Source organism: Leucopleurus acutus (assembly GCF_964270905.1).
Source record: "Leucopleurus acutus genome assembly, chromosome: 5".
NCBI classification, from domain to species: Eukaryota; Metazoa; Chordata; class Mammalia; order Artiodactyla; family Delphinidae; genus Leucopleurus; species Leucopleurus acutus.
The window spans coordinates 2,939,779-2,954,927 of NC_139147.1; the positions used below are offsets into that span (position 1 = coordinate 2,939,779).

General features: G+C 47.7%; 1 protein-coding gene and 1 long non-coding RNA gene across 3 annotated transcripts; one reads left to right on the forward strand and one right to left on the reverse strand.

Moving 5' to 3' along the window:
* Positions 1-281: 281 nt before the first annotated feature.
* On the forward strand, positions 282-5,085 carry LOC309961678. Its single transcript, XR_014326200.1, has 3 exons — positions 282-334; positions 497-643; positions 4,716-5,085. It is a non-coding gene; the product is annotated as an uncharacterized lncRNA (long non-coding RNA).
* Positions 3,591-14,187, reverse strand: NDUFV3 (NADH:ubiquinone oxidoreductase subunit V3). Of its 2 annotated transcripts, none has more exons than XM_082839147.1 (3): positions 14,089-14,187; positions 12,740-12,860; positions 3,591-4,141 (listed from the first exon to the last, which is right to left on the reverse strand). In XM_082839147.1, the coding sequence occupies exons 1-3, from the start codon at positions 14,140-14,142 to the stop codon at positions 3,978-3,980; spliced, it is 339 nt and encodes a 112-aa protein (XP_082695273.1). In that variant the 5' UTR covers positions 14,143-14,187; the 3' UTR covers positions 3,591-3,977. The 2 variants fall into 2 exon arrangements, with proteins under 2 accessions (XP_082695273.1, XP_082695272.1); XM_082839146.1 differs by lacking the exon at positions 3,591-4,141 and adding an exon at positions 6,371-7,754.
* Positions 14,188-15,149: the final 962 nt, after the last annotated feature.

The window sequence follows — 15,149 nt, forward strand, 5'->3', positions numbered from 1 at the left end:
GAAGGCGGACACATGCAAGCCAGGAGGAGGGCTCTCACCAGACGTTGAATCAGCCGGCACCAGATCTCTTGATCTGGGACGTCCAGCCTCCAGAACTGTGAGACAGTGAATGGGTGTGGTTTAGCCACTGAACCTGCTGCATTTTGCCATGGCAGGCGGAGCCCTGGCTGCCTGGTTCAGCGCCAGCACTTACCACATTAGCAATGCCAAAGGACTTACAGCTTCCTGAAAACACAACGCTCTTCCAGCATCCAGGCCCGTGCATCACACCCCCCATCCCCCGTGCCTCGGAGACCGACCTTCAGGGCTCCCTCCACCAGCTACACCTGCACCGGTGAGTCCCTGGCCCCCTTCCAGCATTCAGGTGAGACATCACGCCCCCCACAGCCTCCTCTGATGAACGCCCACCCTCACCTCTTCTCCATACAGCTGACTCATGTCGTGAGACTCGGCACGTGGCCTACAATGTGCCTCACATGCCTCCTTTCTCTCTCAGGCTGTGAACTCGGGAGAGGCCGGCGGCCTTTACCGTCTGTGAACCCAAGGCCCAGACCCGAGCCCAGCGTGGAGCAGACATTTAGACTGATGTGGATTCCAGGCCTGCAAGAGAGAAAACTACTCCCAAAGGGGCATCACTTCGGCGGTTAATATTTTACATCTTAGTCTCTGTTTCAGACCCTTCTAGAATAAAGGCCAGAGGAGGGCGGAGGGAAGGAGGGCAGGGGAGAGGGCAGTAGAGCTGGGGCGCTGAGCATGTGGAGAACGCCACTTAGCTGGCCTTTCACTGAATCAAATGATCTGTGGCCGCCGCATAACACTGGGGTATTAACACTTAAAACCGCAGCCCTCAGACAAACCCCGCTCTCCGCGTCTTTCTGTAAGGCTCACGGCAAGAATGGTTTTTAACATCTTTAAAGGGTTGAAAAAAAAGGATGACTGAGCCGCACTGACTGTATGTGTCAAAGCCAAAAATATTTACCATCCGGCCCATTTCTGGAAAAGCGTGCCACCCCCCCTGCTTTAACAGACTGAGTCGGTGTGCATCGTTTCTAGCTCATGCAGCCTCCCTGCAGGGTGAGGCACATGGTGCCGTTGGCGAACTCATTTTACAAACCTTTGCCTGCATCCGGCACGCAGGGTACGGGGCCACGGTCACACAGCACTGGGGGTGAGCGAGGAAGCGCCGAGCACTTTCTTGGGTTGGGAGACAAACAGAACGTACAAACTATCAAAACACAAACCCCGGGCTTGGAAGCAGCATCAGAAAAGCCACACGATAACCTGCTGAGTTTCAGGTTAAGCAGCGGCCAGTAAGCATTAGAACCAGGGTCCACAATAAGCAGGGCCTGGACTTAGGGTCTCTGTACAGCCTCCTGCGGTCCCAGGGTATGTGTTGTAACAGGTGTAAGAGAACCAACATCTAGGAAGATGTCAGAGTTCAGGTGACGTGATGGGAAAAATATAAAAGGAGGTAGAATCATTACCTTGTTGAACTCAAAAGCATATTAAGCCGGTTTAAAAATCTCACAGAAATGAGAGCAATGCTTGTGCTCATGAATCACTTATGATTCATCAGCTTGGCTTCTGGAAATTCATCTTCAAGAAACAATACAAAATACAAAATGAGTTACATTCACAAAGGTGTTTCTGCTAGCACTCTTTAAAGGAGAACATGGGAAATTACACAAACCCAAAACGCTGCACTTGGCGGGCAACCAGTGTTGCCCCCAGATGCAGGACCAGGGGGTCTGAAGACAGAGCCACACCCGGTGCTGTTTATCGTGGCCGCAGGAAGCCTTTTCAGGGGGCGGGGCAGAGGGAACCAAACTCCCAGAGAGACTGAGAGATGAGCCCAACAGCACTGGTTCCAAGGGAAAGCTTCATGCAACTTAAAATATATTTGGACTGGTTTTTATGTAAAAAGAACTTCAACTCTCCGTGGTGTTAACAGCCCAGGGAGACACACTCCGTGGCATCAGAGTCCATGCCCCCACCCCCAACCACCACAGAGCACAGGGGTTCTGTGGGCCAGTGTGAGGAGCAAGCTATCCAATGAAAAAGAGCCCCAGAAGGACGGAAAATTGTGCATACATTATATGGTCATATCTAAACACCACCACCACCACCACCAGGAAAGCCTGTTCAGTGTTAACGATGATTGGGTTAGCAGAGGGGATTTTAGGTAATCTTAGTATTTTCCATATTCTTTCTTTTTTCTTTTTTTTTCTTTTGCGGTACGCAGGCCTCTCACTGTTGTGGCCTCTCCCCTTGCGGAGCACAGGCTCCGGACGCGCAGGCTCAGCGGCCATGGCTCACGGGCCCAGCCGCTCCGCGGCACGTGGGATCCTCCCGGGCCGGGGCACGAAGCCGTGTCCCCTGCATCGGCAGACGGACTCTCAACCACTGCGCCACCAGGGAAACCCCGTTTTCTTTCTTTTGGTAATGGGGTTTTAGTGCTATTATAATAAAAAATGTGATTAGAAGAATCTTGCAGAGTTGCTAAGCCTCCAGGGTGGTAACAAAGTCTGAGACATATGATCACGATATTAGTTTTCAACACCATGTTTTCGGTCCTGGTATCCTTACTTGGACTCATTTTAAGAAATGCAGGATTACAGAAATGTGAGTCAGAAGTTATAATACCCTGTACTGTTTGCTATAAATTGACTAGAGGCCAAGAACCAGAACTGAAATGAAATAAGGCCCACGAGTTTGGGCACATAAACATCAGGGAAGTGTGAGAACAGGCAAACCAGGAAACGTCCCCGGTGTGCAGACGGACATTCTGCTTCAGGGGGGGACGCGAGGCCCCAACAGATGGGTGCAGTCTCTCAGCCCAGCAACACCTCATCTGGATTTGTTACTTCTCAGAGCGGACTGTTTATTCCGGCCTCACAGGGGCCTGGTGCAGGCACCGAGTGACACACGGGAGCCTGCTCCCACAGCGCACGTCCCCAAGCCTGGGTAATGTTCCCGCAAATGACAGAGTTATTCGGCCAACCCAGAAACCCTCTGTGGCTAAATGAGCTCAGTCTGCCAGGCCACCTGGGAACCCAGCTGCTGCTGGACCCTATACGACCTTCACCTGTCTGTAATGCCACCGCTCAAAACTTCCCCGATTTACATCCCATGCCTAATTCAGGTGAGCAAAAGAATTCCCATCCTTCTGATAATAAAACGCCATGATTTAGTAATTTCTTTGCAATGCAGCAGGTAGTTAAAATGTGTAAAACTCCTATTTCCAATTCATCAAGAACTAGGTCTACCAAATCAGAAGGCCCTGCTGCCCTTATCAACACCTTGCTGGTGAACCAGAAAACGCTGAACTGACCAGAGGCCCAGCACAGCAGAATCACAGAGGGAAAGCACCTGCAATTCTCTAATTGTGTGGATCTGTCCAGTGACCCATACTTTATAATTAAGGAAAAATTCCCGGACTTCTCTGGTGGCGCAGCGGTTAAGAATCCGCCTGCCAGTGCAGGCGACACAGGTCAAGCCCTGGTCCAGGAAGATCCCACAGGCCACGGAGTAACTAAGCCCATGCGCCACAACTACTGGGCCTGAGCTCTAGAGCCCACGAGCCACAACTACGGAAGTCTGTGCTCTAGAGCCCGTGCTCCGCAACAAGAGAAGCCACCGCAATGAGAGGCCTGGGCAGGGCAACGAAGAGTAGCCCCTGCTCACCGCAACTAGAGAAAAGCCTGCGCACAGCAACGAAGACCCAACACAGCCAGAAATAAATAATTAATTAAAATTTTTTTAATTAAAAAAAAAAAGAAAAATTCCCTGCACATAGATGCATCTAAACACATGGTGAATAAATCATCAGCAGGACTGCTGCCAATTCACAACTCACTGTGAAAGGTGTGGAAGGGAAAGCAATCCTACACACCAGGCCTCAGGACCACTGAGCAGATTTTATTTTCGCACGCAAGAATGCAGAAAGACACCGAAAGGTTAATCTTTAAACTGAGCTCTCAGTGGCGAGGTGACTCTCGTCCTGAGGAGGGCTGAGGCATCCTGAACTTCAAGAGCTCCAGGTTTAGGTCCAAGAAGGTGTACGTGCTGTAGTCATGATGCTGGAGATTCTTGTAGGTGGTGTTGTCAAATGGCTCAGCGGGGGTGGCGGCCAGCGGGGACTCTGCGGGGGAAACACAGCGCAGGTGAGGACCTCGGACAGGGAGGGAGCTTCTGAGTGAGTCAGCGCACACTCACTCACTCACACACACACACACACACTCACATACCAAGCATTCTACATGAACCTTTCCTGAATGCACTGTCTACTTAGAAAAGCCCATAAAGCAACAGTGTCTTCAAAAGCAAAATAAAGAAATTAGCTGAAAATTTATACTAAAACATACAGCCTCAATAATGTAAGAAATGGAATAGCTTTTACAACGTGCCTTAACATCTTAACTTTGTATACCTCTAGCCTTGAAAATGCCAAGAACAGTTATGGAGGGACTTTCAGGTCATTTAAAGATGCAGAAAAAAAGCAGATCTATTAAAAAATGTCTCTAATAGAAATAAACCATTCACAGAAGAGAAATTTAAAAGCAGAAACTAAGTGAACCTTTTAAGTCTCTAAACGCAAGAAAATTAGATAAAGCCCGGTGGTTATAATAATAATGACACAGTTAAGGGGAACTGGAAATGAGATGTGTAATTTCTGTTGTTTAACTTTTTTTGAAGAAGTTGTTGGTATACTTTAGATTCACAGACTAAGAAATACTTAGCCTTATTTCTCTAAGTGGAAAGAAGAATTAAAATCCACACGCCTACACAACTGGTGATCTTAGAACTAAGAGCGTGGATGAAGCACAAGACGCCCGGCTCTCCTGCAACATGACACGCGACACGATGCAGGCACAGCGAAGCTGGCGTGGGGTGATGGCTCAGCCTGGTTAAGTTCTTACTGACCCTAAACCACTGCCGTCGGGACTCTCGCCACTCCTACTCATGCAGCACAAAAAATAACTACAGTTTTCCACTATTTGGATTCATACCAAAAGTTTTGGTTTTCATTTTTTTGGTTGTATTAGAATAAATGATGTCTTATTTAAATAAATGATTGTCTTTCCAATCTCAACACGCAGAGTATCTTCGATGTGGTCCAGGGACATCCCAAGCAGATGCACTCTTACAGCCCAGGTGGGGCAGGTGCTGACTGGAGGGAACGAGGGTCTGGAGAACGCTTGTCCAACACCAATCCCCCCGGAGGGCCAGGAGCCAGGCAGCTGGGCTGGGAGAGCTACGAAGTCGGCCCCCCTGTAGACGCTGCCCCTGCAAGTGAGCTGCACTCCTGGGCAGTGTCTTTAGCCTCTGAAGGGCAAAGAGAACACTGGAAAAATAACACAACCATGAAAAAGTAGGGGCAAATTGTTTTCAAAAAGATTGCAGTCTGAAAACCCCCGACTCTCTCTGTTATCATCCTGAAGGTTTTACAAATTTACAGCAGAATGACTAACAGCAGCATCAGGAAAGTGGTTCTTGACATCTGGAGAAGTCTAGCAGGGGCTGGTACTTCGCACATTTATGAAAGAGGAGATGGAGAGGGAAGAAAACACATCAATCCTGTCAACATAGTGCAACCTGTAAGTATAATTACAGGTAATGTAAATTAGGCAGGGGGGGGGGCTTTAAAAAGAAGAGAGCAAACAGGACGGAGCGGGGTTTGTCAGTGATGCGTTTCAAGAGCCACAGATCCTAAGACAGGAGACCTGCTTTACAGTTTCGCCATGATCCACCTAGAGCACACTGCATTTTATGAGGTTCAAAGCGCAAGAAAATGCTAAAATAATAGGAATAAAGTTTCCCTTTAAAAATTTAGGGTAGCAGGGCTTCCCTGGTGGCGCAGTGGTTGAGAGTCCGCCTGCCGATGCAGGGGACACGGGTTCGTGCCCCGGTCCGGGAAGATCCCACATGCCGCGGAGCGGCTGGGCCCGTGAGCCATGGCCGCTGAGCCTGCGCGTCCGGAGCCTGTGCTCCGCAACGGGAGAGGCCACAGCAGTGAGAGGCCCGCGTACCGCAAAAAAAAAAAAAAAAAAAAAAAAAATTTAGGGTAGCAAAAAAGCCCTTCATAAAAATTCAATATAGAAAAAGCAGCCCGTTGCGCTTTTTAGGAGCAGGAACTGTCTAGGGTAAATTAGACTCGTGCATTTCATGGCTGCCTTCATGTCACGGCTTTACTCCCTAAAATGTGATTTTCCCTTAGGCATAAAGATGCTGAAAGCCACAGCCTGTCTGGCTCACCTGAAGACCATCAGTACAGCTGGAACTATCACTCCTCACCTGTGGGAGTTTAATAGGACAGCCCCCCCTCCACTCAGTGACATGCTCTGCAGGTTCAAGAAATGAACACTTAAACACCCTCAAAAGTTAAGGGTGACGACGTTAAATTGCCTATTTTCACAAGTTACACTGGTTAAGGGACGGTCCAAGAGTGCCAAGGGCATACTCTTCCACTGTGATATAAATTTCCAATGTTTCAGGAATTTTTATCCATAACTAACATATATCCCTCAGCTTATCTGAGACAGTGCTATAGGCCATATTCCTATTGCAGAATCTGATCAAGCGTAAGGCTTCTTCAGATCACACAGCTCTTCAGTCTCACCCACCACCACAGGACAAGAGCTCTCAGCCCCAAGTCAAGGTCAAGGTATACCCTGTGTGTCCTGGCCTTCCATCTGAGTTGCTGAGTCTTCGATGATTCCGCCCTTTTCCTCAAGCTTTAGTACCGCTGTCTTTTCATCAAAAACGTCTTTATTGTGAACAGGGACTGGCTTCAAATTTTTCACTGGTAACTGATCTTCCGAAATCTCTTCCTTAGCCTTCAAGATTCCTTCTGCTACTTGCTTTCCCAGATTTTCCTTTTGGAACAGGGAAAGAGCCACCTCCCCCTCAGGCTCCGGTACTTGTTTTTCCAAAAGCCTGTCTTTGGTCTCAGGAGTCGCTGGCAGCCGTCGTCCTGCTCTGGTTTCCGCAGACTGAGTGGGCGCTGGGCTGCCATGCGGTCGCGTGGCTAACCCTGATTTCGCACGCTCGGATGAGGTTTTCTTAACTTCCAGTGGCTTCTGGCTTTCCTTATCTATTTCATTGGACGTAGAAACTTCCTGCCACTGTTTTTCCTTTACATCCTGCTCCATAAACTTTCCACCTGCGTGTGACTTGGGTGCTGTGGTTTTTGGTTTAGGGTCTTTTCTGTCCTCTGATGGTTGACGGGAGGCCCCTTTCTTCTTTGGCCCGGGGGTCCTCTGAGCAGAGACGAGGTCCGGATGCGGCTGCTGTGATACGCTCTTCTCTTGTGCAGACCTTTCAGTTGGGCCCTGCAGAGGAATGGGAGGCCTGTGCTACGGGAAACCCTCCTCTGAGCTTGCTCTTTGCCTGAGGGCCCGCTTCCGAGCTGTCACCCTCCTCATCTGACTCGGAATCAGAGGAGCTGGACGAAGATGAAGACGAAGATGAATCATCTGTCCCTTTCCCGCCCTGCTGGGTTCCTTCTGAATCAGAACCCTGTTTTCTGAATGGAGGTGCAACTTTCTGAGGAAACTCTACCAAAGTCTTTCTTGGCAAAAACTTCAGAACCCCTTGGTCTGTGAGCGGCATGCTGGCATCGGGGTTAGGGCCAGCTAGCACCCTGCCTTGCTTCACAACTGGTGGGGAAGAAGTGGGTGAAGGTACGTTTTTAGACAATTCATCTGCTGTTGGGGTGGCTAGCTGCTGGCCCCTCTCCTTTGGCTCCACTACATCTAGGAAATGGCATAAAGAGGAAGATTATTTTTAATATTTAGTAAAACAGTGAAAATTCACCAAGGCCACAGACATTTCATTACATATCACCTTGTTATTGATAATATCTCCAACATAATCATCTTAGGAACTGTTCTGTCAAAACCCATTCTTAAGTGAAAGGCAAGCCACACAAGACAGAGAACAGTAGAAAACGTAGATGTTTTTCTTGGTAGCTGAAACTTTTTAAGATGGGATTTTTACCAATAGAAAGAAGTAACAATCTTGTCTCCATTTTTTGCAGCGAGAGCTTCTGGATGGTAATTTTTTAAGCTACTATTTTCATCTAAATTTAAGATAAACTATAATATATTTTCAGATAATGAAGTTTTAGAAATGTATCATTTCTTAAATCCCTAAAAAAATTGGTGCACCTCAAATATTTTAAAAAATTACCCGTATTGTATGAATTTGAACTTTCTGAACAAAACGGCAAAGCAGAAGTAGAGACAGTGGCCTGGGGTGAGCAGATGCATGAGTCTAAGAGTGGGAGATCAGACGGAGGGCGTAATGTGATTCAAGTGAAGGTGCTGGAGACGATGGGAAGTCCTGCAAAATCCTATCATTTGGGGATTTCCTCTGCCAAGGAAAAGTATTACAAGACCAGAAAAGTCTAAAATAATTTAGTGTCATATATATCATTGGAAACAATGAGTTTTAAGCTGTTACAAAAAGATGCTGATATAAACGTCTTAGACTTTGTAGAGTCAGTTACAAAAGAAAACGAAAGCCCGCCACAGTACATTCATGAGAGCTCATTTCATTCAGTTTTCTCAGGTGCTAAATCTCTTTTAACCATACAGATTAGAAGAAAAATACAAGACAAGTGTTTATAAATTAAAATTACTTCTCAAATCTAAAGCAAAACTTTATAAAGTATATTTCAGATGAGCAAACTCTAAATGCATTCCTTACTTTCAAGTCTAGGAGTCTACTTTATACTAAAGAGTATACTACTTCTTTAAAGTGGAAAAAAATGTATTTCTAACTTTACCATCTTACTGGTATCCAAAAAAGTTTCTAATTGTTTTCTGAGCTCAGGAACTCTCTCTCTCTCTAAAACAGGATGGAAAATGGTCAAAGAAAACTGAGGAATAACCAGAAATAATGAGAAATGGGCCAGAGAGAGGTTAATGGGCAGTGTAAGAGGATATGACTGAACAGCTGGAGCAGTGGGTCACTGCTTAAAAAACCATCACCGTGTCACCTCCAACCCCCCCACCCCCTCTGCCATGCCCTGTCTGATTCTGTGGCCGTGTGCCACCCCAGAACCTGCATTCTGACTACAGGAGCAGAACAGAGCTCCAGGATCGTGTTAAACATAAAACCATGGCAAAGGCATGCACATGCACTTGAACTCTCTCTCTGTCTTTCTAAACCATACCTGATATAGCCCAGAAATTCCTATAAGCAATGGGTAACACAGGCTGGTCTACAAACCCTGCTAGCCTGCTCACCTGTATCATTAATACACTTTTAGGCTGAGCACGAATTTTCCAGTGTGAAAAATTAACTTAAAATAAGGCTTATTTTAGATAGGCTGCTATCTAATTATTATGCCTCAATCTTCTAAAATTTATTGTGGAGATTTTTAAAAATGTAAATAAGTTATTAAAACATTAGAGTTTATCACCTATTGAAAACAGGAAGAAAACTTCAAATGATATAGTTTATTCTGTTTGAAAAAGGAAACTTCTGTCTTATTTAATGTTATAAGAACATTAATGCTCTTATTAACATTAACATATAATGTTAATAAGAATATTAATGTTTTAAAATATCTTTCATTCAGGCTTAGTTATTGGGACAATTCCATGGAAAGGCTAATAGAATAAGCCTCAGTAGCATATTTGCTTTTTATTAAGAGCCAACCTCTGACCTGCTGCAGCACAGGCGCAGCGTCCTCTGTGACTCAGCAGGAAGCCTGCCACGACGATCTGTAGCTGCCACCAGTGACCTCTGTGCCAAAGTGCCCGTGTGGACCACACCTGCATTCACAGTGCAGGATGTCACCTGGAGACACAACCATCGGGTACAGGAGCGATGGCTCTCACTTTGAACACAAGTATGACTTTACCTGTTTGTTTTCATGAACCCTCTTGCGTGTCTAGAGGCGGGATGCCCGCATACCCTGAAAACGTTTTAGTTTCAGTGTGACTTTCCTTGAAAGATAAATATACGAAAACACAAAGCTACTTAAATAAGACTAGCCATGGAGACACCCCTCCCAGCACAAGAGGGGGGCTTTCAGGGACGGTTTCGAACCCTCAGAGACCATCACAACCCACGTAAATAAAGGTCTACAAACACTAGTGACAGCGCAGAGACAGGAGTTCTCTTATTGCTTCTCTATCTCCTCTCAATTTGAATTTCCTGAATTTCTTTCCTGCGCATTGAAAAGCAAGGGAGGGCATGACCTGCAACTTTTTAGTAGTCCCCTACTGAAAGGAAAAACGCCTCTGGTGTTTGAAACAGGTCAGCAGCCTTACAATACCGCCACATCTTGTCAGTGGGTCACAAAACTAATTTCAGAAACAAAGCACATTCAGAAACAAAGGTGCATTTCAACAAGATGTGAAAGAATAGTTATTCAAATTCTGTATGGTAACTAAAACCTCTTTTTACATGTTTTTTACTATTAAAAAAAGTTTTGTTTTGTTTTTTTTTTGGTTTTAATGAACATGCGAGAACCGAGACCTTTTTCAGAGGCAAGACAGCACATTGCTTATAAATATGGGCTGTGGGGACTTCCTGCCTGGGCTCAGACTGGGCTCCACTACCGAGACACCTGTGTGACCTTGGGCAGCTCAGGAGTCCCCCGCCCACTTTCTCATCTATAACCCAGGGATACTAATGGTACCTTCTCACAGGGTGTGGAGGGGAGATACGGAGTGCTTAAAACAGTGCCTAGCAACACTGGTTAGAATTAAATACATCAAATCCCTATTTCCGGAGATTCCTCGTTTCTCAAACTGGAACAGGGGCTTGAAGCAGATAATGAACTTTGGCTTCCTGACAGAGTCTTTAGAAAGCCACATAGGAGTTATCCTGTCAATGGTTTATTACTGATTATTGCAAAATTCAGCCTAGTGATGGAATTCACCAGAACATCAAAGCTGGCAAGCCAGGCAGCTGTGCAGGGGAGGCACCCACTTGGAGACCTGGATTCTGATGTCTGTGCTCGCCATGCTGGCAGCTCCCCTCAGGAAGGAAGCGTTGGCTACGATGAGCTGCGCCCCAGGTGGAACAATGGAGAGCATGTTCACCCCAGATGCAGATCCCCGGACTAGATGTGAACCCAAGGGTGAGCGCTCAGGGCCTGGTCTGCACGCAGGGAACTTTCCCTCGAGCTTCCAAAACCACCCACAGTGGCAATGCGCCACTGGCGGGCCAAAGCATTTGTGTATCTTACACTCACCAATCACTGACACTTCGGGAGAAATACTGAGGCCTGCACATGTTGACTTAGAAGCATCATTTCTTTTTCTTCATGGAGGGACTGTAATTATTTTTTAAATTCTGAGATGCAAACATAATGTGCATTAAAGACGGTGTAGCTCTAAAAACTGTCCTCCCACCTGACAGCACATACACATGACATGCTGGTCGTCAGTCTCACATCGACCAGGCCAAGACTGGCATGCTGATCCCGCTGAGCACGGAGGAACTCCGAGGGCGGCAGGGCCCGCCACGCCCAGAGGCAGAAGCTACATGAGCCCGAGGCCAACTCCCAGCTCAGTGTTCCCTTCTCGTAGCTGCACCCCAAACCGCCACAGGATGAAGTATTCCATTTCTACTCATATGCAGAAGCATGTTTGTAAAAAGGGGGATCTTTGGAAAAAAGAAGAGTCCTTACGTTTAAGATACCTGTTTAGAAACGTACAGATGAAAATGAAAATGGAATTCTGGCTTTAAAAACACAGCAGGTACAGGACAGAAAACAACGCTCCTGCTGAATTCGGACGGGAGCGCGTAGACAGCACAGGGAGGGTACACCTGCTCAGCGTGGATGGATGGCGTGTGAAAGGCAGTGGGTGGCTGGCTCTCTCAACAGCGCACAGACGTTTTATAGGCTGCCCATGTCTCCGTGGGCAGATGAAGGGGGACAAAAGTGTCTACACGCTTTTCAAGCATTCAAACTGAGTAAATGATATTTTGATGAAAACAAGACAAACTCCAATTATCCTTCTAAACCCCACACAGTCAAAGCTTTACAAAGAGACTGTATATATCATATGCATGTATTAAGAGTTAACTAGGGTTTCATCAGTTAAGACTAAACGCGGTGGACCTGGATTATAATCAGGTTTACACTGCTGCATTTCCTGCTCTCCTCCTATGAGGATATACGATATTGGATTCAGGGGAAAAAGTCAAAACTGGTGATAAAAGTCAAAATGACTGTGGACAGAGCTGGAAGCAGATTAGAATCATGCTTCACCAGAGTCATAATGGAAGACGGTACCTACTCCTAACTCTCTCTCCACAGTCGTAAAAGGATGCCTGCAATCCTGGGCTATGACCAAGCAAAGCCTGGGAGACTACGGATAAGTCCCAGAGACCCTGAAAAGTCACAATCAGGGAAGAAAAAAAAGGAGGGGTTCACAGCTACTTCACGGGAGTATGGGATCGGTATTAGGGCCACCTAAATGCCACAGAGCCTGCATACTCTGCAGCCCGCTGCTATCCGTGGAGTTTGGCATTTAGAAAATACAGAGAGAACAGTTCAGGGCTAATCGTTGAGTTCAGCCTTAACAGAGTTAACCGTTATGTTACTGATGTGTTTGGTCTAAAGCCTGCTACAGATCCTATGTCTGATTATAACCTGGACACTGCTAGAAACAAAGAGTCCAATTGTGTAGCTAGTAAACTCCTTTTCCTGCTTGGGAAGCTGACTGATTTACTCTGTACTCTGTCTCCCTTATGATGACCACTAAAATCTTACTTTTTGGTGGACTTCGCTTCTTGGGATTCGGTGGCAATCCCTTTTCATTCTTTCCTGATTCTGCAGAGAGAGAGACCGTAGAAGCAAGTCCTCGAAACACTCCTGCTTCTAGGAGCACAGTCTGACAACAGAATGGCACAGATACGAATATTTTAGAGCAATACCGTTCTTAACAGCTATGACGACACGAATACTACGTATTATTATGACATATAAATGCTTTGCATACAGATGGCATATTTCTAACAGTGACTACAATTCTCTTAACCTATGTGTATTATGGAAATTTGAGAAAATACAAAGAAAGCTGCAATGAAAAAACACCTGAGTTCAAGGACAGTCACTCTTAGCATTTGGGGATTTCTCCAACCAGACTTTCTCCTGAGCGTACTGTTTTGTGCTCTCCAATTACCTATCAACCTACAAAATACTGATTCTTTTCATAAAATGTTTTCCTGTACTTAGAATATAAAGTAGAAGCACTATCTACCCATGAAAAATAATGTAGATGAATAATAGTTGCTTCCAAACTGCCTACCATGCATCGTAAGTGGAAAGCATTTTACAGAGCGTTAATTCACTCAGCATACATTTACTAAGGCCTGCTATGTGCTGGGCACTGTTCCAGATGCTGGACACAGAAGAGAGGTGCCTACAGCCCATGTATGAGAGTGAAACATTTGCTTCTTATGGTTATGACGTCAGCACGTGTGTATATGTATACATGAAAGCTAAAACCAAAATGAACTGGGACTAGATGTGCAGAGGTAAATAGTGGCCTCTCTGACAACAGATCTCCCCTCCAACCATCTGTACTTTATTTTGCCACGAATAGTTCTTGCTTTTGTAATAAGAGCCCCTTTTAATTTTAAAAATAGTGAAGGGGACTTCGCTTTTCCTATATGGAGAAAGCCCTTCTTTCTTCCTTTTTTTTCACAGATGAGGTAACCTAAGCTGGCTTCACGTGGCTGCCTCGTAAGTTACCGGGTCAACCAGGTGCCTGAAAGTGCCCTTATTTCCTCGTGGGTTAAATAAGCAGCAGAGACACTGTCCTCAAGGGTTCGGACAGGGCTCGGCGCGGGGCACCAGCGGCCCCCACGTCTGTCGGAGGCCCGGACCGCACACCGGAGCTTCCCGGTGATCCAGGACCAGAGGGAGCGGTGGCCGGAGTCGCCAGGACCCCCGCCGCTCCCCGGGCCCGGCCCCCGACCCGGCGTCCTCTCCTCGGCCCAGGAAGTGGGGTCAGCGGCGTCCCCGGACGGCTGGAGGTGACCGTCAGGGCCGCGGCCCTCGCCCCGCCCTCCGCGGGCTCCCGGGCGCCGGCCCGGTCCGGCCCGGCCCCCCTTTACCTTCAGCCCCCCGGCTAGTCCTTGCCGCAGCAGAAACGAGGCCGCCATAGCCATGACGGCGGCGCGGGCCGGGGAACAGGCCGGGCGGAAGAAGGTCACACCTAAGACGCGGCCGCAGCGCGCCCTCTGCCGCCTGAGGGCCCGCCCCCTAGGATGAAGGCTCCAATCACAGGCAGGGACGGGGCGGGGCGGGGCTCAGGCTGCTGCGCGCGCACCACCGCCGAGGTCCTGCGCGCGCATCCTGGTGGCCTCCAGGTTCCCCGCGCAGCGCCTCGAGGCCACGCCCCCGGGAAGAGCCACCAATCACTGGCGGTTGGGGCTCGCGGACCCGGACGGCGCGGCGGCCTGGGCGCTGGGTCACCGAAGTGATCATTGTGGGTGCCATTTCCTGTACTCCGTCCGGAGTGGTCACCTGTGGTCACCCTGCAGGGCAGCCTGAGGTGGGACCGTGGACGCTCTTTTGGCCTGTGAGCGCACTAGTCCCGTAGCCAAACAGATCAGAAGTGCAAGCTTTAGTTTACTTGAGTGTTTATAACTTGCGGTGCAGACTCCCCCCAAGTTAGGCATAGACATGGAGTAGGTGTGGTTAGGTATTGGCTTCCTTCTCCCCCATTGATTGTGCCTTCAATCCCCGCTCCTGCCCATGCCCGGTGCCGGGAAGCATTCCAACCAAGAGGAGCATACCCACACCTCAACTCCACCCGGGAGAGGCCCCCCACCGTGGCTAAGGCTGGAGACTCATGCAAGTGCCAGATAAATGGGTAAAACAGATACCCCGTGAAACCGTGCCCCATAGGGTTAAAAAAAAGCATCCCCATAGGATTAACAGAAACTGGTGACTAACAGAGAAATACCTGAGCTTGTCTGACAGAACAGCAGCTAAAGGAACAGCTCGCTAAAAACTCCGCTTCTAACGTGCCTTCACTGACCAAGCTCACCTTAATTACTTTTGACTCCTTAGTCGCGCCTATAGATAACACCTCTGACCTATGGGTCACTGTAGTAATGGAGGCTTTAGTGGTTTTTCAATGACCACTTCGGTGACCCAGCGCCCAGGCCGC